The 24,902-nt window shown below is 42.2% G+C and overlaps 1 protein-coding gene across 4 annotated transcripts in view; it reads left to right on the forward strand.

Moving 5' to 3' along the window:
• The window catches only part of BORCS7 (BLOC-1 related complex subunit 7), a 29,369-nt gene extending 4,964 nt beyond the window's left edge, over positions 1-24,405 (forward strand). The window contains exons 3-6 of one of the 4 annotated variants that reach the window (XM_089683310.1): positions 30-73; positions 166-186; positions 11,367-11,515; positions 24,138-24,405. In XM_089683310.1, coding sequence (XP_089539436.1) covers positions 30-73; positions 166-186; positions 11,367-11,478 — 177 coding nt within the window. In that variant the 3' untranslated portion in view covers positions 11,479-11,515; positions 24,138-24,405. Of the gene's footprint in view, positions 1-29; positions 74-165; positions 187-3,893; positions 5,156-11,366; positions 11,516-24,137 lie in introns of those variants that run through there. The other 3 variants (XM_089683312.1, XM_089683313.1, XM_089683314.1) reach the window with 3 other exon arrangements.
• Positions 24,406-24,902: the final 497 nt, after the last annotated feature.

The following is a 24,902-nucleotide window of genomic DNA, read 5'->3' on the forward strand; positions in this document are numbered from 1 at the left end:
TAAATGTACACTTTAATGATTATTTCCAGAGCCTCCGAAAAATGGCGATTATAACAACACATCTACAGTACCAGTAAGTTATCATTGTTATGTCTTGTATTCTGTATTATGATTTGTGCTAGAGATTCAAAACTTCCACTAACATGTTTGAGTCCTTTCTTCCAGGCAAGAAGCCATACAGAAAAAGTAAGTCTGAATAATAAGCGTGTCCTATTTATAAAGGTTGGACATGATAGCTATTAATTTCTTTGCACTTCCATTTCATTGTAAACTTTTGCCTGTTTTTCCTACAACTTATGAAAGTAGAAACTGACACCACCTTGAGCAAATGCCTTTTACCAGTTTGAATCCATTGAAAAGATATAATACAAAGTTTAAGCTTCATGTACACTGCCAGACAGTGGTTGCGCATATTTCAGCACCTGCTTAATGACATTCCTGGGACCTGATACCACAGCGTACAGTGGCCAATTGAGATGCAAGAAAAAAGATGATTGCAGTTGTGTAAAGCACCTACATGTCCACTGACTTTTGCTCCAAGTGCACACTATCTGCATTTGGAACATTCACGTTTCATACATGTGTCTTCTAATGCATACCAATGGTTGGTGGCAGTGGGTCAAAAGAAATGTTGTTATGCGGGCTATGTGCTTTGTACAGCTGTGTGCAAGCCTTACAGCCACTGATCAGTTTTTGATGCGCTTTTGATGTTTTCAAAGCAGAACAAAAATGCATGAAAAATATATCTCTTTAAATCCTATGGAACTCTTCACACCAATGCACTGTGGGTGTGGTGCATTTATGGTGCATGTTTAAGAAAGTGCACCAAAATGCACCTCTCCATTGAAATGAATGGAAAACACATCAAAACTGCACTGTGGTTGTATTTATGGTGCACTTTTTGGGTCATGTGTCCATATTTTATAGGCAAATAATTAGAGTCAGGCAATCAGAAAACGCATGAAAAATACACCATAACACATATGTGTTTTCACCACAATTCTTCACTGTGAAAGAACCTTTAGAATGGGTAAATTGTTGAAAAAAACTGGTGGAAAATGTTTATAAACTGTTAAAATCCATCTATGAAATACATTTATAAATTGTTTTCCCTTGTGTCAAAATATTGTGGAAATGAGAATTGAAATTTCCCAATAACATATTAAATCCAGAACCACACTCCAAATAGACCAATCGCCTTCCTTAGCCACTTGCCTACTGGGCACTTTTACCCCCTTCGTGCCCAGGCCAATTTTCAGCTGTCAATGCTGTTACATTTTGAATGTCAACTGCGCGGTCATGCAACATTGTACCCATATGAAATTTTGTATAATTTTTTTCATACACATAGAGCTTTCTTTTGGTGGTATTTAATCGCCACTGGTTGTTTTTGTTATTTGCACTATAAACAAAAAAGAGCAAACAATTAGTTTCTATTATAAAATTTTGCAAACAGCTAATTTTTCTCCTTCACTGATATGTGTTGGTGAGGCTGCACTGATAGACAGCACTGATGAAATGGCACGGATACGCAGCACTAATAGGCTGCACTGATGAGGTGGCACTGGTGGGTATTGATGAGGAGGCAGTGATGATGGTGCACTGATATGCAGCAATGATGGGCACTGATAGGCAGCACTGATTGGTGGTACTGATGGGTGTTACTGCCGGGCACTGGTGGGTGGCACTGCTGGGCACTGATCATCAGTGCCCTGATGATTGATGCGGATGTGCTCTGTGTCATTTGCTGGTTATCGGCAGTACTTTCCTCACGATGTGACAGCATAACCGGCAACTGTATTTACATTGTGATCTGCTGTTTCATTTACCACGTGATCAGCTGTGTCCAAAGACCGCTGTGATTGGCCTTTTACCTCATTATGTGATCAGCTGTGTCCATAGGACACCGTGATCATGGAGAGCGCTGGGTACTCGCAGGAGGGTGTGTTCTGGGAACCCTCCCAGAACTGAACAATCACGCTGTAGCCGTCATTCGGCTATAGCGCGGTTGGCAAGTGGTTAGTAAGCATGCATGCTTCAGTTACAGCCCCTGCATCTTAGCCACACCTCCCTGATTGGGCTTAGTTTTAGAGACTTTCTACGACTAAGCCCAACAAGGGTGAAACGCATCAGAGGGGCATCGATAAGATGTGAACACTGTAGCTGTAGCCTGCATGCTTACTAAGGAATGTGATTAATCTGTTTAGAGTGTGGTCCTGGATTTAATATTGCAGTGGACGGCAATATGGATGTGCTCCTGAAGGGGCTGGCACCCAGTGTGGGGAGAGAGCCAACAAGAGGGGGCATAGGAAGTTTGTAATTGACTCTATTCTTTATATATTGTCCAATAGCACAGACAACTATTAAAGCTGAAGTGTGGTCATCTTTTTTTGGAGGGGGGATACAGTACGCATTAGTTATGTGTAATGGTGTGAATATTATTTCTTGCAGTCATCTGCACCAGATTTTGCACTCTCCAGTTTTAGTAAATCTCCCCCCGCATTGTGGGGTTGAAGTAATACAAGTTCTGTGAATGGCAGAGAGAGCAGAAACAAGCAGACAGGCAGCACAATTTTTCTGTGTAGGTGAGGCTGCAGTTAACTCTTACAGTGCCAGAAGGCAGCTGCTGAGGACTGCATCGGATGGCTGTGAGGGTGGGCAGATTTGTAGCAGATGGAGACACCTTCAGGTAATGGGATACACACCATTACAAATAATTGATATGTATGATGCTGTATCCTGAAAAAAAAAATTATATTAAACTTTAGCTTTAAATCCTATGTTTAATATGAAGTCTGAGTTTTTACCTTCCTGAATGTTTCCACAACTTTCAAAAACTCTTCACATCATTAGATTTGTCTTCTTGACCGCTCAAAATAAAGACATGCTCACCTTGTCATGTTAAAATATAATTAAAATTGGCCATCAAACCTTTTATATAATGAATATCAGTGCTCTAGGTCCATAACATGACTAGTAATAGTATTGACAGCACAATCTTTTTAAAGAGTATCTGTCACTTTGCCCATTCAGAACAAAGTGACAGGTTTTCATGATAGGGCACATCCCCAGACACTTATATTTGCTTTCAAACACTCCCTCGCCAGGTCAGGCTTTTATGATTGGCTACTCGGGGTCGTGAACTGCATCCTAGGGGTGAGGGATAATGCTTCCCCATACCCAGAAATACTTAGCACTTCCATAAACAGTGCATGGACCTGAATTTCTCAGTGAGAATGAGAAAAGAGAAAATGTTTTAATATTACAGCTCAGTGAGCTAACTACCAAATAATTGCTTTTATATTGATCTCTTGCTTAGATTAGTAACTTTATCTGTATATAAAACGTAAGATGCCAGGAGTAACAGCAGAGTGTCACTACAATGTAACTCCCATTTACATCATTGGGTGCCCAGTGGCTAAAGTGAAAAAAAGACTCTGGACCTGGAAAAGGACCTTGTGTGGTGCTCACATCCCTGTTAGGGGGCATGCTTAAAGGTATGTCTGCCATTGTCATATCGTGTAAGTATGCTGTTGCAAGAGCTGCAGGGGCCACATGCAGATACAGCTTTGCTCTGAAGCTAAGAGGAATTCCTAACCTTCACTACTGACTTCTCATGTTTTTGGTGTTGCAGTGTTCATCCCCCTGTATCACACATGGTCCATGCCCCCTGAGTTGGAATGCACACTGTTATCCTTTCCCAACCCCTCCCCTGTACCCAGCAGACTGCTGGGGCAGGGTGGGGTGCTCCGAACCTTCCAGGTGATCACTGCAGCAAATAAAGATGGATGTGGTGGTAGATGATGGTTCACTAGTCACCACTGTAGTTGCTTGTGTTTAAAATAAATAATTGCAGCATGATTTCTTTTTCTTATCCTTTACTTCATGTATAGTGTTGAACAATCATCAAACCTCCAGGACCAGTTGAAGCATCTGTTGAAGTGAGAAGAATCTAGGGACACTTGGGACATTAAGCAATGCTGCCTACCATGTATCTGGAGCTGCTTGTATGTTGCTATTTGCTTGACAGCTCCTGGATGTGCTCCTTGATGTCAGTGGATTGTTAATACTTGAACATACCTTATTATGTTTCATTTTTACACATGTATTTTTTTTCTATTATGTATAATATTATTTATGATGGCACAAAGATTTTCATTGGGATTATTAAGTTAATTTAAGACAAGAGCCAGGTGCAAGTTTATATGTCACAAGATGAATTTTTACATGCAGTTTATATAATGTATTGTAACTGTGACATGTCCTATTATAATAAAGCTATGCTTTAGTTAAGCAAATGCATCTTGCCTTCTATTCCCCCAAGTTTTCTCCAGCCCTGGGAGTTCCTAACCTTGAATGTCCTCATTAGGCAGACAACAATTGTGACTTCCAAGTCATATCTCTGAGACCCCTAATGCAGAACACACACTGTATTAACCTATAGAGAGGTGTTCATGCTATAAAGAACCCCAACTTGTAGCCGAAAGTCTCTATTCTCATATGGAGCAATCCGGGGATCAAGAACATCCATGGCACATAGAAGAATGCAGGGGAAAAAAAGGGAATGTTAAAGCCCTCCAGAGGCATGTTGTCACCGCTGATAGAGCTTCCATCCTCGCCCAATATTCCTTTTGGGTTTGCGAGCTCTGGCCATTTGAATGGCTGGGCCGTGATTAACGATGTTCATATTACAGGCTTACCTCTAGGTACAAGTTCAAAAGTGGCGTTTACTACTGCTTTAACTGGTTAGGATAATAAATATGTGTAACCTTCTGCACTACCCTTAAAATTGTGATTATATAGTAACAGTGGCTGCTGATAGCACCAATCAATTAATAGAACATTAATAGAAAAACAGCACTTACAGAATGTAAGCAAAGCCTCACTTTGCAAAGTTAAAATACCGAAAACTCCGCTCTGGACATCACTTCTGATTCCGCATATGACGTCACGCGGCTCCTCCCTACACACTACGTCAAGGGTCACATGACTTTGTTTGGGGAAAACCTTCCTTGTGACTGTGTGCACATTTATTATTATTTTATTATCACGTTTTAACACTGTGTCAGCACATTCACTTAAGATGTTATTTATGGTATATGATTCCTTCATGTTAATGACTTATTTGTGATTAAATGATTGACATATGATAGAGGCAACTTTATTGGGTTACTTTTTTTAGTGTTTTGTTTATTTTATAGAACCACAGCATCTATTTTTACTCATATTAACTTGCTAGGATTAAAACAGAACTTCACCCAAAAGTGAAGTTCCGCCTGTTTGTCTCCTCCCCCCTCCACTGCCACATTTGCCATTTTTTTTCGGGGGTGGGAGCACGTAACTGGTTTTGACAGGTACCTGCTCCCATTTCTGGGTAAGGTCACTGTGGTAATCTTTCGGCCCTTCCTCTTTCTACCCGCAGCCTTCTGGGACACACAGACAACTGTGGGACAAGCCACACAGTGCAGTATTGCTCTCGCATGCGCAGTAGGAAACTGGCTGTGAAACTGGAAGGCTTCGCTGCCAGTTTCCCTTACCCAAGATGCTGGCTTCTGCACCCGAAGCCAATTGAATAATTGGCTCAGGTGAGGACATTGCTGGATCCCTGGAAAGGTAAGTGTCCTTATATTAAAAGTCAGCAGCTACAGTATTTGAAGCTGCTGACTTTTAATTTTTTGTGGGGGAAACTGGAGCTCCACTTTAACATCAAGAGGAACATTTTTTTTCTGGAAGTGACTGTATACCAAATAGTCCCCTAATGATTTTGCAAAGCTCCCATGACTGAGGGTAAGGCAGTCAGCTTCCAAAAAGTCACATGCAGCAGGTCTGAAAATGGATTGCTCCCAGACATACTCATGAGATGAGGAAGAGACGATCCCCAGTCATTTTTACTCTATGCTTATGCAACTAAGTGGAAAAAAAAGATACTGTTTTTGGTGAAGAGAAATTCAATATGGCTCATGACCTGTCTTCCATTGCTCTTAAAAGAAACCTGTGCCATTTAAAATACAGAGGCTGCCATTACTAACCTTCTGAAAATTTTTAATTGCCTGACTTTCATGCCTGATCCTCTGATTTCAGTACTCTTGAGTCATGGACCTGGAACATGCATACAGCTAATATAGTCAGAGCAAAGTCGCAACTCCTTATTCACATATTTATCTAATCTTCGTGAATAAGGACGTACTGAAGGACGTACATCAGCATAATAGCCAGGCAACTAGAATTTTAAGTAGCAAAGTCTTGAATGGCAGCCTATGTGTTTCTGTAAGCACAATTTTTTTTTAAGGATAAGTGGTGTAGCTGTGGAACTGTTGTCAGCCAATGAGGTTTCCGTTATCATCAATCAAGGGTTTATGGTTATATTTATGTCCTATACCAGGGGTGCTCAACTTGTGGCCCACGGAGCCCTCTGGCCTTCGACCTCAAACTAGAAAAGCACACTTTTATTATATCCTGTGGGGTTGGTGCACTTTCTGAAAGTGCACCAAAACTCCTGAATGCAGAAGTCTATGGCAAAGCACAGCTAACCCACAGAAAAGCTGCAGGCAGCACATCAATATGAAAGCAGAGTTATAAGGGGCCGCCAACAGTAAGAGTTGTTTACATTTGCGGTTGGTGAGGCAGTAAAACCTCTTAGTTGAGTCTTTACCCCCCCAACCACTGGTGGAGCATCAGGGGTCACAGTGGTGGCCCTCCCTATGCTCCAGGGGGCCCATGCGGCCTTCCTGTCACTTTCTGTTTTACACTTGGACAGGAGGGGCAGCATATACAGGAACTGATCTTCTCCCATTTTTCTCTTGCAACCGCTGAAAGCCAGCATCTCCTCCCTCCCACTGGCATTCAGCAGCTGCAGGAGGAAATTGTTTCTTATGCTATTCAAAATAAAAAAATTCTAAATTCTGAACATTTTTATTTCATTGTGGCCCCAAACCGGTTACCAAATCACTTAAGTGGCCCTCACGCTTCAAAAGTTTGAGAACCCCTGTCCTAAACCTTTCTCTCCAAGTTATATCTCAGTTTTTGTATTTGTGTAGGTAAATGAGACTGCTGATTTGATTTTTTTTTTTTTTTTTAATAAATATACTAGGCCACATGTCCTGCTTAAGTGACCAGTATCATAATATTAATCGTACTAGAATTGTTTTATTTATGTACATATCTTGTTGTTATTTTCATATACTATAATTTGTGAGAATGGGAGCATCTCATTCACGGATGTATACTAAAAACATTAAAATAACATGCTTTACAGGTCTTTTTTCCATCTCAAGATTTGTGATCTTGTTATACTGTTTATACACTATATTGCCAAAAGTATTGGGACGCCTGCCTTTACACGCACATGAACTTTAATGGCATCCCATTCTTAGTCCATAGGGTTCAATATTGAGTTGGCCCACCCTTTGCAACTATAACAGCTTCAACTCTTCTGGGAAGGCTGTCCACAAGGTTTAGGAGTGTGTCTATGGGAAAGTTTGACCATTTTTCCAGAAGCTCATTTGTGAGGTCAGGTACTGATGTCGGATGAGAAGGTCTGGCTCGCAGTCTCCGCTGTACTTCATTCCAAAGGTGTTCTATCAGGTTGAAGTCAGGACTCTGTGCAGGCCAGTGAAGTTCCTCCACTCCAAACTCGCTCATCCATGTCTTTATGGACCCTGCTTTGTGCACTGGTGCGCAGTCATGTTGGAACAGGAAGGGGCTTCCCCAAACTGTTCCCACAAAGTTGGGAGCATGAAATTGTCCAAAATGTCTTGGTATGCTGACACCTTAAGGGTTCCCTTCTCTGGAACTAAGGGGCCAAGCCCAACCCCTGAAAAACAACCCCACACCATAATCCCCCCTCCACCAAACTTTACACTTGGCACAATGCAGTCGGGCAAGTACTGTTCTGGCAACCACCAAACCCAGACAGGTCCATCGGATTGCCAGACAGAGAAGTGTGATTCATCACTTCAGAGAACACATCTCCACTGCTCTAGAGCCCAGTGATGGCGTGCTTTACACCACTGCATCTGACACTTTGCACTGCACTTGGTGATGTAAGGTTTGGATGCAGCTGCTTGGCCATGGAAACCCATTCCATGAAGCTCTCTACGCTATGTTGTTGTGCTAATCTGAAGGCTACACTAAGTTTGGAGGTCTTTTTTTTTTCTTAAATCCAAACAACTTTTATTGTCAAGATAATAGAGAAAATGGCACAGTACTTTCAGAATCCAAAATTACATTACTGCATCAGCAGGATTACACATAAATAGAGCAATGTGGATACACAAATCCCATACTGGACAGAATAACAGAAATAATCAAACAAAACAGAGACCACAAGGATCCAAAACTTTCTTGACAATACCTTGCTTTTTCCTTTTTATTCCTTTCCATCCAAATGTAAATAGAAATGGGGGACAGGAACAAAGCACAAAACATGCCTTCAAACAATAAAAAAACAAACACCAACAACAACCTCTGGTTCACCCGAGACGTCTCATCAAAAAAAATGGGAAATGCACATGATCTCCCCCAAGGGGAGGACTGGAGCCATTTGGAGGTCTTTAGCTATCGACTCTGCAGACAGTTGGTGGCTTCTGCGCACTGTACGCTTCAGCATTCGCTGACCCCGCTCTGTCATTTTACGTGGCCTACCACTTGGTGGCTGAGTTGCTGTTGTTCCCAGTTGCTTCCACTTTGTTACAATAGCGCTAACAGTTGACCACGGGATATTTCACAGATGGACGCTTGAATCCACTGAGCTCCTGAGAGCAACCCATTCTTTCACATGTTTGTAGAAGCAGTCTCCATGCCTAGGTGCTTGATTTTATACACCTGTAGCCATGGGGGTGATTGGAACACCTGAATCTAATGATATGGAGGGGTGTCCCAATACTTTTGGCAATATAGTGTATGTACATGAGGGCAGTCATATCTGCTTGTTACATAGGCATATCCTGCTTCCTGCTTTGCTACCCAGTGTTATAGCTTTACTGTTCCATCTCATGGTGCTCAGCCGACATAGCGGTGGTTGATTTACTAAATGACAAAAGACTTAATAAATATATGTTCACTTAGCAAATAAGGTGTAGCATGGTTCACTGTGACTGCCTAGTATTAAAGATCAGCATGACAACCAGACAAATAGCATTTCCCTAAGTATTGTATTTATTATGGGGGGCCTCAATATTTCGCCAGTACCCTTTACCTTTAAAGGGTACCTATGTGTGGGTGGAGATATGGCGGTTTCACTTGCATCACTGCTTGTGACGCGCCCATGCGTACGCATTGGTTGCCGCGAGTGCGAGAGGGTGACGTCACTCGCACATGCGCGATTGTCCTGAGTGGCGCGTGGCGTTCACCGCGCATGCGCTACCGCGGCAATTTGAATAGGCGTCTCTGGGAGAGGATTCACCCCTTTGAAAACGAGCATGTTGCTCGAAACATGTAAGGGGATCCACCCAATTGACGCCACTAGCCACCAGGGAGCCACTAGCCACCAGGCAGTTTAGGATTAAGACCTGGAGGCCGCTTTATACTTTAATGTGAGTCCCCTGTTTGTTTATTTGCACTTTGATTAATAAAAGACATACTTCACTATCAATACCATTTTGCCCCCTGGCTCGTTTATTATGAGCCTTGCAAGGTGGAGCTTTTGGGAGGAGTGCCATTAGGAGTTTGGACATCGTTGGATCTGGCCGGTGAGCCTGAGGTGACCCCCCAGGTGTGTGTTCCATCAACCCCGAGTGTACACCATGGTGACCGGATGCTGTCTGCACTGCTGACCAGACCTTGATGTCCACCCTATGATGTCATGCATACAACGCTCAGTTTGTATGTCTATGTGGTAAGCGCATAATCACACTAGATTTCCCAAAAGTCAAGTTGTATTTAGAGTACATTGAATATTTTACTGCCATTACTTTATGGACTTATCTTCTCCTATACACACATTATATATTTTCTATGTCTGATTGACCGTCACAGTATTGATAGCTTGAGTCTTTATAGTAGGATTGTTACATGCTGATTCAGTCCTTATTTTGTTGATTTCAGTATCATTCTTTGCTATCTGTCCTATAGCGCTGCATACCCTGTTCATTATACTGTTGGAGGTGTTGAGGTTTACCTTGTATGTCAGCTGCTCACTCTGATAGATTGCGCTCACTTGCCTCCTCCTTTTTTTTCTTGTTATCAGTACCTTTAAAGTGGTTGTAAACCCAATGTCTAACAAATATCAAACACTCACATCTCCTTACAGTTTGTAGAATGAACATGACAAGCACATTATTTGTTCTTCAGTTTTTTCAAGTCTTTGCCTGTTTCAGCTCGCTGAATATCTCCCATTTTGTGGGTGTGTACACTGCTTGGAGCTGGGGAGTCATGATGTCACTAGCCTCCCCTCCCAGCTGTACACCCCCCCAGCATTCTCCCTAGCACAGCTTAGCAGCGTGCACAACGCGGACTCAGGCTGAGGCTGTGTGAGACACGCCCCCTTCACTCATGATCCAGCATGAGTCTCCTGATTAAGTGTGTCATTCAAAGGAGGGGGGGCGTGGTGACACCTTTTTTACTCAGGTGTCTGAATTTTTTCCTGTGCATGAGTGGAGAGGATTGCAGATGACAGGATGCTCTTTTCCTGGCAAAACTGAGGACAGTAGAGTTCTGCTGCACTGCTGAGTTAGATGCATTGTTCAGTTTAATTTTGATTTTTTGGGGTTTATAACCACTTTAATTTCTATTTTTAAATGCAGCTAGTGGAAGTGCCTGTTTTTTTTTTTTTTTAATGTGAGCTTCCTCATGAAATCTCATTTACAATAGCATTAACCACTTCATCCTGGCCATATGCATATATGCTGCCTCGGCAGGTGGGCCTTAACACGGATATATGTGGCCCTGTATAAACAATTTACCATGCTTAGATCACACTCCCAGCACGATAGCTGGCAAGGATCGGTAAGCTTCCAACACATACTTGCCATCAGGAGCTGTCTGATCATGTGACCACTGTGACAGCCAATAACAGCGGTCACATAGCCCATATGCTCTCCTCCACCTCCCGACATCTAGAAGCTCTTAAAGGGCCAGGAGGCGTTGGCGCGAAGGGATTAATTTCACTTTAAATTTCTTTATACTGGTCACTTCCCCATGGGACAAAGTACTACATGTATTTTGTGATACATACTCCCCAAGGGGTACTCTTTCTTATCAAATCTGAACTCTGTGATAAGAAAATATTGTCTAAATACATTAGCATGCCTATTGTTACTTGAATCTTGGCATGTTTTGTGTATTTATTCCAGATCTGTGCAGTAATTCAGTGTGATGGAACTTCCTGTAATAAAGATCGGTCACTACAGCTCTCTCTCTTTTTGCAGGGTGACTGGTCTTGTCTCCATCTCCTCCTGTAGTTTTCTGCAGACAGCTTGTAGTAGGTGGACCATGGAGCCGCTGGGTCCCTCTAATACCTCTGCTTTCTGCTCAGGTTAAGTGCAGTCAGGTGATTATGTCACAACTATTTTACAAGGTAATAACTGTTTTTTAAAGGCATTTGATGCACACAAAGTGCATCTATATATTTTTGGACTATTGAGGAATATATGTAATTGAATGTTTTTGTGCGTGGATTCAGCTTTAATCTCTCAGGAGAACTAGTCTGGCAGTTTAGTAAGCACTAAAAGTGACACAAACCGAACCCGATCTGGTTGTTTTAAAAGCATAGAGGATTGCTTAGAAAGCACTGACACATTTAGATTCTACAACACTCCATGAATGTGCTCAATTAAGCAAATATTTGAGATCAACTCCCAAGGATCATAAAGTACTTGGTAAATATTTATTGCAATAAAAGGATACATAATATAATAAAGTGGACACAAATTTACCTAGTGTCCTGACATGTTTTTACATCCAGGCAGTGAATAGTAATACATGTTATGGTAAAACTTGTGCTAGATCCATAAGATCTCTGATTCATACAACATTTTCTTGAGTTTAGGCTACATTCACACTGGTGAGTTGGTTCATACAGTGGATACTTGCAGCTGGATTCCTAGGTGTATGAGAACAGCTCCAACCCGAAAGCTTGTACAAAGGAATGACAGACTGCCAGCAGACGCATCTGTCCATATGTAATCACACATGGATATGTTGCCTTTTGATCAGACCTAGAAACAATTTTGTGTTTAGTCCCGCTCTTCTGTCCTTAGCAGCAGGGAACCGCTCCATGTGATATTGTATACGGACAGATGCGCCAGCTATCAGCCTGTCATTCATTTGTATAGGCTTTCTGGTTGGAACTGTTCTCATACACTTGTGAATCTGTAGGTATCTAATCGCTCCTGGGAATGTAGCCTAGTGGTAAAATAAGCATTTTAAATCCGTTGGAATGATTATGAATTGGGTTTTTATATTTCATTCCCCTTATTCCGTTTTTAGAATATCCAACAAGCAAAAATACAAAATGTTCCATGCCTTCATCTGAAAATGCTATTTATTTGCTTAGCCCTCTGATTTCAACACTTTGAGTCACTGGCCCAGAACAAGTTTGCAGCAATTAAAGTCAAATTAAGATCAGAAACTCCTGATCTGCATACTAGTTAGGCTGCTTTCACACTGATGCGCTTTTTCAGCGCTAAAACACACCTTTAAAGTGCATCAAAGCTATTCCCCTTTAAATCCTATGTGACTTTTCACATCGCTACACTGTTTTTGCACTGCGGTCTGGAAAGTCCTGCATGCTGCATCTTTGATGTTCTTTTCAAAGGTGTACCAAAAATGCACCTTCCATTTAAGTAATTGGAAAATGCTTCAAAAACTCACCCAGAGTGCGTTTAAATGTGCGTTTTTCGAGTCACCTGCCAAAAAGAGGCTGGTTGTTAAGGAACGGGTACCCGTTGGCATCCTTAACAATCAGCAGAAAACTACAAAAACAATGCCTCTGCCCCCACCTCAATGGTGGTCACCATGATCCAGCTCACCTCTGTTTCCTTCTTGTGGAGGAGATGTCTAGCTGCCTGTCTCTCCTCCCGAGATGTTCCCGGCTGTCCTGCCCAGTCTTTCTGGCTCCTCCCCCCTCCAGTGGTAGCATCTCCTGCACAAGACACTAAGCAGAGAGGAGGTGAAGTAGGCATGGAGGGGAGGCATTGTAAGTGTAGTTATCATTGGTTCTTAAGGGTGCCAGTTACTTAACAAACAGCGAATAGCAGTTTGTGAAGGAGCTGGCACCCAATGGCATCCTTAACAACCAGATATTCACCTCAGATACATTGCACTAAATTTTAACACAACACATTTACATGTGCTGTCACAGTATAGGGACCCTGCCAAATGGCCAACATCCATCACGGAGGCTTCCCCACCCCCCCCCTGGCCAGCTGGCTGCCTTGTATTGCTGAGTTAACCTTTAGTAGTGGCCTTTCTTCAAACCTTATAGTGCTTTAAAGACCAAGTTTTTCTGATATGCCAAAACGTACCATGCCCCACTTTAAATGACTTCAGACCAGGCTTAAAATGTTTAAAACTTTACTGGAGATTTCTCAGAACAGTCCAGTAGAAAATTCAGTGCAAAATGTTTTAATCCTAACTGAATTTTCTTTAGCTGCCCAGGCATACCTTGACACAGGTAAAAGTTCATGATAGGTATTCCCTACAGATTGGTAGTTCTCCTGCAGTCCAGTTTTTCATTGAAGGTTCTTTAGTGCTCCAAGTCCGTTACAGCAGAAACGGCCAAGACGTGATTGGGAATGTGCCACCCCTTTGGACCCAGCCTTCACCCTTTTTACATCACACTGGGTAGGAAGGCAAAACCTAAAAAGCCATGGAAAGGAGACTTGAGCTGGTAAGCCCATTCGCCGCCTGGGTAGATTACCTCGCTAACTGAACAGTGTAGCAATCGTACACACAGAGATGGATGCGAACCTCCATTTTGGCAAAGGCCTCCATCTTCTATCATTTTCTACTCCCAAATCAGCTTCCCTCATCCCCCTTCCCTTTCTGTTGAGTGACACTTGGTCCCTGGATGCTGAGTTCAAAAAGGCATCAAGGCCCAGCGGGAGAGCTCATGGTCATAAACCCAATTAGCCTGGCCCCCGTATGTCTGCGAGACTCTTGCTGGACAAGGATCGTAAAGCCATAAACCAAGTCCTCACTGAGCTTCAAAGACATTCCAGCTAGCAGGGTGCAGCTGGGCGTGGTATTGTTACGCACGTGACAGCGTGGTTTTAGATTGGCTAGTCCTTCGGTCACACGTTTTGTGAGAAGGGCTGAGGTCTGACGCCGCGATTGTCACAAACAGCACTCATCCTGTAGGCAACCTGCCTACAGACTGACACTGACTGCAGATCGCAAGGGCAGTGCATTTTGAATGTGATGCAGGAAACACACACGTATTGTAGGTTTACAGCACCGCATTCTAGTGTGAACCATATGGTTATGCAGGGAGAAAGCTGAATAATTTTGCAACCTACAGATGTCTGCCCTATAGCAGAAATACTGCTACTGGGGTGTGCAAAATCATATATATATATATATATATATATATATATATATATACACACACATTATTTTGTAGTTCCGGGTAGGTAGGGCGCTCGTGTGAGCCATACACAGAAGTGTGCTTACAGTTGAAAGCACAGCTTACTGTGAAACAATGCACAGCACACAGTTAACCCTTTGATCACCCCAAATGTGAACCCCTTCCTACCCAGTGTCATTAGTACAATGACAGTGCTTTTTATTAGAACTGATCACTGTATTGGTGTCACTGGGGATGTCAGTGACACCAGGTCGGTTCCCCCCAGTGTCAGAATGCCCGCCGCAGTCCCTTTATAAGTTGCTCTATAAGTTACTGATCGCCGCCATTATTAGTAAAAATAAAAAAAAAATCCCAGTATATATACTGCCATTTGTAAACGCTATAACTTTCACATAAACCAATTAATTTACACGTATTGGGATTTTTTTTTAGCAAAGACATATCACAGAGTACAATTTGGCCTAAATGTATGATGAAATTTGATTTTTTTAAATAAAAAAAAAAAAAAAAGAAGGGGGGGGGTGATGGAGGAAAGGGGAGGGTACTAGGGAGGGGGCCATCATTCCCAGGGAGCTGAAAGTACGTAGATCATGTGAGCAGCGGATATTGCAGGCATTGAATTTGATTACCTGTACTGGGGAAATTCATCAGAGAAGTCGAGAAGATCCCAATAGAACCACCTGTAGTACATTTCTAAGAAAAATGGAGTTGGTGCAGATGAAACTAGTCCATCGTTGCCAATGCTCTAATAGAACCTGCACACTTTATTTTTTTATTCCAAAATAAAGTTTATTGAACATATGAGATAAATGGGGGATACAGATATTAGGGGGGGAAGCACACTTTCTATACACTAGTAGGTTTTCAAACAAAAATTTTTGTTTTAAGTATGCCCATTTGATTTTCTAATTGCTAGTAGGGGGTAAATTCATTGTTTGTTTTTGACCCCAGGGACAAACAAATTTGAATGAGCAGGATGGAAAATGTTTTCTTGAACAAACGTTTTTCTAACAGTGTATGTGGTTTCCATTCGGGAACTTACATTTCTTTCATAATCGGATGTTAAAAGCAAATGAAAATTTGAATGTTATTCATCAAGGCACCGAATGTACCAAGAATTTGCATACGAATCTACGTACAATTTTTTGTTTGAAAATCTACTATTGTATACTCTGCTTTACAGTTGTGGTTGGAGAGTCAGATATTACTTCTAGAGGCCAAGGAGACCCTTAGGGCTAATTCACACATAGTGTGGTGACAGGCATTTTACTGCATTGTAAAATACCTGTCACCGCAAGGACACACAGAAAACAATTGTTGCAGACATCTCCTGTATCCTGTCTGCAGCCTCTAACATCTCCTGCATCATGTCTGCAGCCTCTAACATCTCCTGCATCATGTCCGCAGCCTCTAACATCTCCTGCATCATGTCCGCAGCCTCTAACCATCTCCTGCATTATGTCCGCAGCACTAACCATCTCCTGTATCATGTCCGCAGCCTCTAATCATCTCCTGCATTATGTCCGCAGCCTCTAACCATCTCCTGCATTATGTCCGCAGCACTAACCATCTCCTGTATCATGTCCGCAGCCTCTAATCATCTCCTGCATTATGTCCGCAGCCTCTAACCATCTCCTGTATCATGTTCGCAGCCTCTAATTATCTCCTGCATTATGTCCACAGCCTCTAACCATCTCCTGCATTATGTCCGCAGCCTCTAACCATCTCCTGTATCATGTCCGCAGCCTCTAACCATCTCCTGCATTATGTCTGCAGCCTCTAACCAACTCCTGTATCATGTCTACGGACTCTAACCATCTCCAGTATCATGTACGCAGCCTCTAACTATCTCCTGCATTGTGTCCGCAGCCTCTAGCCTAACAATGACCCTAATCATACAGCTAGGACTATAATGGAATGGTTTAGATCAAAGCATATTCATGTCTTAGAATGGGCCAAAGTCCAGACCTAAATCTAATTGAGAATCTGTGACAATGCTTGAAAATTGCTGTTCACAGACTCTCTCCGTGCAATCTGACAGAGCTCGAGTTATTTTGCAAAGAAGAATGGGCAAAAAAGTCACTCTCTAGATGTTCAAAGCTGGTAGAGACATACCCAAAAAGACTTGCAGCTGTAATTGCAGAGAAAGGTGGTTATACAAAGTATGGGCTCAGGGGGGCTGAATACAAATGCACACCACACTTTTCAGATATTTATTTGTAAAAATTTTGAAAACCATTTCTCATTTTCCTTCCACTTCACAATTATGTGCCACTTTGTGTTGGTTTATCACATAAAATCCCAATAAAATACGTTTACGTTTTTGGTTGTAACATGACAAAATGTGAACATTTTCAAGGGGTATGAATACTTTTTCAAGTCACTGTATACCACCTTAGTGAATGATCATGTTGGAAAATCAGCATCCGATCAGTGCTGGCAGCCAATGGCTGAGAGTGCTGATCAGTGTTTTCTGGCAGGGGGGCAGTCTCCCTGTCAGAACACAATAGCTCATAGGGGGAGATTGGTACACTAAAATCGCTTAGTTGGTATGGCGACCTCTTATTTTTTTTTTTTTGTTCAACCCCCTGAACCCCCGTGTGTACCAGGCTTTATGCTGGTCAGACATAAACAAAATTTTCTTTTGAAAATATTTGTTTTAAGAACGATTGTTTGATTATCTAATTGTTAGTGGGTCAAATTGATGTTCTTTTTGACCACAGTGATGGGAAAATTCAAAGGAGCAGAGTAGAAAGCTTTTCTTGATCAAAAGAATTTTCAAGCAGAGTATGTGGTTTCCGTTCAGAAATTACATTCATTTTAAATTTAAATGTTGAAAGCAAGTGAAATTTTCAAATGGCATCCATCCATTCATCAAATGTACAAAGAATTTTCAAATTAATATTTTCATCTGAAGATCAATACGTGTATGGCCAGCATAAGATATTTAGTAGCAGCGTTCCTTTTTTTAAAATCACCCGTCAAGATTGGGTTAAAAAAAACAAAAATGAGCCCTTTATAGTACAAAAACAGCAGATTATATATATATATATATATATATATATATATATATATATATATACACATACAGTGAGGAACAGAAGTATTTGAACACCCTGCGATTTTGCAAGTTCTCCCACTTAGAGATCATGGAGGGGTCTGAAATTCACATTGTAGGTGCATTCCCACTCTGAGAGACAGAATTTTAAAAAAAAATTCAGGAAATCACATGTATTATTTTTAAAGAATTTATTTGTCTTGCACTGCTGAACATAAGTATTTGAACACCTAAGAAACAGCAAGAATTCTGGCTCTCAAAGACCTGTTACTGTGCCTTTAAAAAGTCCACCTCTTCTCCACTCATTAATCTAACTTAGTAGCACTTGTCTGAGCTCTTTAAAGACACCTGTCCACCCCACAGTCATTCAGACGCCAACTACTACCATGGGCAAGACTAAAGAGCTGTCAAAAGACACCAGAGACAAAATTGTGGACCTCCACAAGGCTGGAAAGGGCTACAGGGCAATTGCCAAGCAGCTTGGTGAAAACAGATCAACTGTTGGAGCAATTGTTAGAAAGTGGAAGAGGCTAAAGACTGTCAGTCTCCCTCGGACTGGGGCTCCATGCATCTCACCTCGTGGGGTATCACAGATGATAAGAAAGGTGAGGAATCAGCCCAGAACTACAAGGGAGGAACTGGTCAATGCCATGAAGAGAACTGGGACCACAGTTTCAAAGGTCACTGTCGGTAGAACACTACGCCGTCATGGTTTCAAATCATGCATTGCACAGAAGGTTCCCCTGCTCAAGTCATCACATGTCCAAGCCCATCTGAAGTTTGCCAATGACCATCTGGATGATTCAGAGGAGGCATGGGAGAAAGTCATGTGGGCAGATGAGACCAAAGTAGAACTTTTTGGTCTAAACTTCACTCGTCATGGAAAAAGGAGGATGAGTTGTATCCCAAGAACACCATCCCTACTGTGAAGCATGGGGGTGGTAACATCATGCTTTGGGGGTGCTTTTCTGCGAAGGGGACAGGACGACTGCACTGTATTAAGGAGAGGATGAATGGGGCTATTTATTGTGAGTTTTTGAGCAACAACCTCCTTCCCTCAGTCAGAGCATTGAAGATGGGTCGTGGCTGGGTCTACCAACATGACAACGACCTGAAGCACACAGCCAGGATAACCAAGGAGTGGCTCCGTAAGAAGCATATGAAGGTTCTGGAGTGGCCTAGCCAGTCTCCAGACCTAAAACCAATAGAACATCTTTGGAGGGAGCTGAAACTCTGTGTTGCTCAGCGACAACTCCGAAACCTGACAGATCTAGAGGAGATCTGTGTGGAGGAGTGGGCCAAAATCCCTGTTGCAGTGTGTGTAAACCTGGTCAAGAACTACAGGAAACATTTGACCTCTGTAATTGCAAACAAAGGCTTCTGTACCAAATATTAACACTGATTTTCTCAGGTGTTCAAATACTTATGTTCAGCAGTGCAAGACAAATAAATTCTTTAAAAATCATACAATGAGATTTCTTGAATTTTTTTTAATTCTGTCTCTCAGAGTGGGAATGCACCTACAATGTGAATTTCAGACCCCTCCAAGATTTCTAAGAGGGAGAACCTGCAAAATCGCAGGGTGTTCAAATACTTCTGTTCCTCACTGTATATATAGATAGATAGATAGATAGATAGATAGATAGATAGATAGATAGATAGATAGATATTTCCTGGACCTCCTTACGTCAGCCTACTATGGATCAGCTCCGTCCTCCTGCTCTATTTCCTTCGGGAGGAAAATACTATTTGGAACGACCCTCGAGGCGCCATTCACAGAGTCTCAGGGGGAAAGTCAGGATTATTGCCCCAGGAGAGAAGAAGGCAGTGCCATTCCTTTCTTACAAATAAGAGAACGAAGGATCAGTTTAAAGATGCAAAGTCTTACAGACATGGACAGGAATATTTCAGACCCTCCTGGAGGTCCGGTCAGTCCTCCTTCACTAAGGGACCCAAGGCCACGGCAGGGCAGAATGCCAAGCCCACAGAAAAGAGCTTCTGAAGGTTTGCCCCATCAAACATCTCAGGTAGGGGCAATATTGGCCCATTTCAGAGTTGTTTGGATGAATCGGTGACGGACGAATGGGTTTCGGATGTTATTCAAAGAGGATATCGGATCGCATTTTCCAGCAATCCTCCACAGGTTCATTTTGTGGAAACCAGAACTCCCTCTTCCCAGGAAAAGGCTGCTTATCTGTACAAACACATATAATTGTTGACAGTCAAAGATATTGTTCCAGTACTGGCTTGGGAGAGAGGTATGGAGTTATACTCCCCCTTATTTCTTGTACCAAAGGCATCAGGCGGGTTCAGACCGGCATTAGATTTCAAGTACCTGAATTCCTTCATAAAACCTCCAGCTTTCAGGGTGGAAGCAGTGGACACGATTATCGCACTAGTAAAAAACAACAATTGGATGGCATCGGTAGACTTGCGGACCCAAGTCACCATCTCTTTTTAAGATTTGCCATCGGGCGCTCATTTTCAGTTTCGATGCCTCCCTTTTGGATTGTGTACAGCTCCAAGAACATTTTCAAAGATTTTGTTAGTAGTTATCGCACTGTTAAGGACCAAGGGTGTTCAAATCTTCCATTATTTGGATGATATTCTCATTTTAGGAGGCACAAAACAGGAAGTGGAGAAGCACTTTTCCCTAACTTGCGAAACCCTCAAGCAGTTTGACTGGATAGTCAACATTCGCAAAAGCCATCTCGAACCTTCTCAGAACCTGGAATATCTGGGTGTCCTCTTCAAGACAGACCTGGGTCGGGAATTTCTTCCTCAGAGGAATGAAGAGCTGTAATGAAGCAGAGAATCTTATCAGCAAGGGAATGTATGCAGTACCTAGGTCACTTGTCCTCAACAATTCCAGTAGTCCCGTGGGCCATGTGGCATCGAAGACGGTTTCAAGTCAACTTTCTGCAGCAGTGGGGCCACCATTCCCAAATACAGGGTTTTCTCATCCCCACTTCGATTGCTCAGTCCCTGAGGTGGTGTTTGAGGATGAAGAACTTAGCATGAGATGTGCTGCTTCAACCACCTGCTGCAGTGATTGTGACAACAGATGCCAGTCATTTAGGTTGGAGAGCCCATTGCTTGGGTCAACAATCTCAAGGTCAGTGGAACCAGAGCCCTCCGACAGCCTCCAATCAGTTGGAGCTTATGGCAATTGTGGAGGCTCTTCAAACTTTCCAGCTACTGTTTCAAGGAAGAGCACTGAAGATTTTGACAGACAACAAAACAGCAGTAGCCTATGTGGCCCATCAAGGGGGCACAAAGAGCTTGAACCTACTGCGGATCACTGCTCAAATTTTTCTCTTGGCAGAACATCATCTGACATCCATAACAGCGGCATATCTTCCCGGGTCACAGAATACCATAGCAGATTCTCTAAGTCGGAAATTCTTCAACCACAACGAGTGGTCGCTCAGTTTGAGTTATCTCCAGCCAATCTTCAGCCAATGGGGGACACCGGTGATAGATTTGATGGCCTCAGCTGTGAACAACAGGCTTCCTCTATACTTCTCGCATTTTCGTGATCCGCAAGCTCTGAGCCAGGATGCCCTTTCATACCCCTGGAACTTTTGCCTAGTGTACGTATTCTCACCCATCCCTCTAATTCTTCAGGTGTTAGTGAAGATACAGTGGGAGAGGGTCCAGGCAATAGTAATTCTTCCATTTTGGCCAAGAAGGCCCTGGTACCCTTTAGTATGGAGAATGAGACTAGAAGATCCAATTCCCCTACCACATTGGGCAGATTTGTTGATGCAGAACGGGAAACGACACCCATACATCAGGAGATTGAATCTAATGGCTTGGATATTGAAAGGGGACGGTTGAAAGAAACGTGTATTTCAGATGGAGTCATGGATACCTTGTTACACTCATGGAAACAGTCTACAAATTCCACATACCAACGTGTGTGGGGAGCATTTCGTTAATTTGCCTTGACGAATGGCTGGGATCCTATCTCTCCATCAATATTTAATGTGTTGGACTTCCTCCAAAAGGGCCTGGATAAGGGTCTAGCATATAATTCCTTGAGAGTCCAAGTCTCTTCCATTTGGGGTGATTTACATTCCTTTTAGCCTCTCTTAACACCACTTTCCTTGTATATGTAGATACCATTTTTTTATTTGTATAAACCTCATGCACACTGGACATTTTTCTATCTCTCCTCGGTGCCTTTCCTCCTGGCAGTGGCATTCTGGCAGAAAAAATGCTTGATGCTTGTAAATGCATGTAATTTGCTTAGGTGTATTTAGCTGCATCAACCATGTATTAATTATGTAATGTATAATGTATTTCATTAGCCACAGTTTCTGGTACGCAAGTATATTTTGTGGAGGTGCACCAATGTGCTGTTGGTGGGAAATCTACATTGATCTTGAGCTGTGGTCTCCAAACTGCAGCCCGGGGCCAGATACAGCTCTTTGCTTGCTTTCATCCTGCCCTCTAGGCATTATTTCTCCCACTGCAAGCAACAGTGTGGCATAGTTTCTCCCACTGTGGGATGTTCAGTGGTCAGGACCTACCAAAAGTGGTCTAAGGAAGGAAAACTGATGAACCCGCAAGGGTAATGGGTGGTAAAGGCTGATTGATGCACACGGGGAGTGGAGTCTGGCTCATATAGTCCGATCCCATAGAGCTTCTGTAGTTCAAATTGCCAAAAAAGTTAATGCTGGTTCCAATAAAAAGGTGTCAGAACACACAGTGCATCACAGTTTTTTGCAGAAGAAAGTGCGTAGCTGTAGAATGGTCAGCGTGCCAATGCTGACCCGTGTCTACAGCCAAAAGCACCTACAATGGGCATGTGAGCATCAGAACTGAACCATGGAGCAATGGAAAAAGGTGGCATGGTCTGATGAACTCAAAAATGGTTTGAGGAACACAGCAACAAGTTCTAGGTGTTAACTTGGCCTCCAAATTCTCCAGATCTCAATCTAATCAAGCATCTGTGGGATGTGTTGGAAAAACTAGTACGATCCATAGAGGCCCCACCTTGTAATTTAACCGTTTCCATACAGGGCACTTTTACCCCTTCCTGCCCAGGCCATTTTTCAGGTTTCAGCGCTCTCACACGTTGAATGACAATTGCGTGGTCATACAACATTGTGCCCAAACTAAAATTTTATCATTTTCTTCACACAACTAGAGCTTTCTTTTGGTGGTATTTAATCACCACTGGGATTTTTATTTTTTGCTAAATTAACAAAAAAAGATCGAAAATTTTGAAAAAAAAAAACACGTTTTTCTTTGTTTCTGTTATAACAGTTTGCAAATAAATAATTGTTCTTCATAAATTTAGGCCAAGATGTATTCTGCTACGTGTCTTTGGTGAAAATAACCCAAATTACGATGTATTATTTAGTTTGTAGGAAAGTTGTAGAGTTCACAAACTATGGTATAGATCTGAATATTGATCAATCCTGAAGTACTGACAGCCAATCTAATTTCTTGAGGTCCAAGAATGTCAGAACAGTACAGATGACCCCTTTTTGCAGAGTAGACAGTCTGACGTACTTCATAAGAGAAATGGCGAGTTCTTTGAAGTTGTATTTTTTTTGTCATAATTTTTCGGAAAATGAAAAAATAAAAAAAATGTTTTCACTATTTTTTTTTACATACTGTCACCAGTGCAGTACAGCGTCATCATATAACTGGCATGGCGGTGATCAGGGACACTGACTGGTGACAGTATGAAAAAAAAAATATAATTTTTTTTTATTATTATTTTTAATTTTTTATTACATTTTTTTCTTTTTTTAAGATTTTTTTTTTCATATTTCACTATGACCAAAGTAGTACAATGTTACCATAGTAACATTGTACTACTTTGGGGAAGTGATCAGTATTTTGTTTTTTCTTTTTACACAATTTGCTTATAGCAAAGAATTACTTTGCTATAAGCAAGCATTTACCTGAATGACATCGATTCATTCAGGGTTTTTTTTTTCTGTGCTTAGCTGTGATTTGGCCACGGCTAATCACATGACACAGCTGGACTGTGATTGGCCCAGCTTGTGCATGTGATCGCTGTGGCCATTCACAGCTAGACACACTAGTATACAATGGATGGCATGAATGAAGCCATCCATTGTATACAACTGTCATGTGACCTGCTGTAATTGGTCACAGCAGGTCACATTTTACTGGCAATGGGGCCAGTACTCAGATCTGTCATTGGCCATGTCCAAGGTACACGGCCGGTGACAGATCACGCCGCTGCGTGGCTCTGCAGGCTTGCAAACTGCGCATGCCCGAAAGGACGCCATATGGCGTCCACCCGGAACGCTGAGGGATTTTGCCGGTCGCCAATCGGCCATTGGCTGGGCAGCAAGAGGTTAAAGGATCTGCTATTGATGGCTTTTTGCCAGATATCACAGCATACCTTCAGAGGTCTAGTGGGGTATATGTCTTGATGGGTTATGGTGGGTGGTCATAATGTTATAGTTGATCGATGTGTATATTTTTGCCTGCTTAAGTCTCAGTTTTATGAGTACAGAAAGCCTTGAAAATTTCTAATGTTCTGATCTTGCTTGTTGATTTTTCTAGCTCTCCTACATCCAGCTGCTGCTCTCAAGGTCTTTAAACACACGATGATGTCAAGGTATTTCCACCATGGTCCAAGGATCTATTACATGTACTCCACATACCACATTCAGCAGCTGACTATACACATTAACTACTGGGACGTTTTTCAAAGTCAAAGAGCAATAGACAAAATGATGTGATTCTTAGCTGCCATTTAGCAATCATCTGTCATTGTTTTGACTAATCAAAGCTGTTGAAGGATGAAATAAAATTTTCAGAGTGGCTCGTATATCTGACCTCTACTCCCAATCTAATACCAAGTCACACATTTCCTACAGAATTATGTGGTTTGGCTGAGGGTTGCCAATAGTGCGTTACAATGTACAGTGCATTTTGGTGTCCAGTGCGTTAAGTGTACAGTGCATTTTGGTGTCTAGTGCGTTACAGAGTACATTGCATTTTGGTGTTAAGTGCGTTACAGAGTACAGTACATTTTGGTGTCAAGTGCATTAGAGTGTGCAGTGCATTGCGGTGTCCAGTGCATTAGTGTACAGTGCATTGCGGTGTCCAGTGCATTACAATGCCAAGTGCGATACAGAGTACAGTGCATTGCGGTGTCCAGGGTGTTAGTGTACCATGTGTTGTGGTGTCCAGTGTGTTAGTGTACCATGTGTTGTGGTGTCCAGTGTGTTACAGAGTACAGTGCATTGCGGTGTCCAGTGTGTTACAGAGTACAGTGCATTGTGGTGTCAAGTGCGTTACAGTGTACAGTGCATTTTAAATATT

The sequence above is a fragment of the Staurois parvus genome, unplaced genomic scaffold (genome assembly GCF_062004578.1).
Source record: "Staurois parvus isolate SC_StPar_1 unplaced genomic scaffold, SC_StPar_1.0 ptg000303l, whole genome shotgun sequence".
In the NCBI taxonomy this organism is placed as follows: domain Eukaryota; kingdom Metazoa; phylum Chordata; class Amphibia; order Anura; family Ranidae; genus Staurois; species Staurois parvus.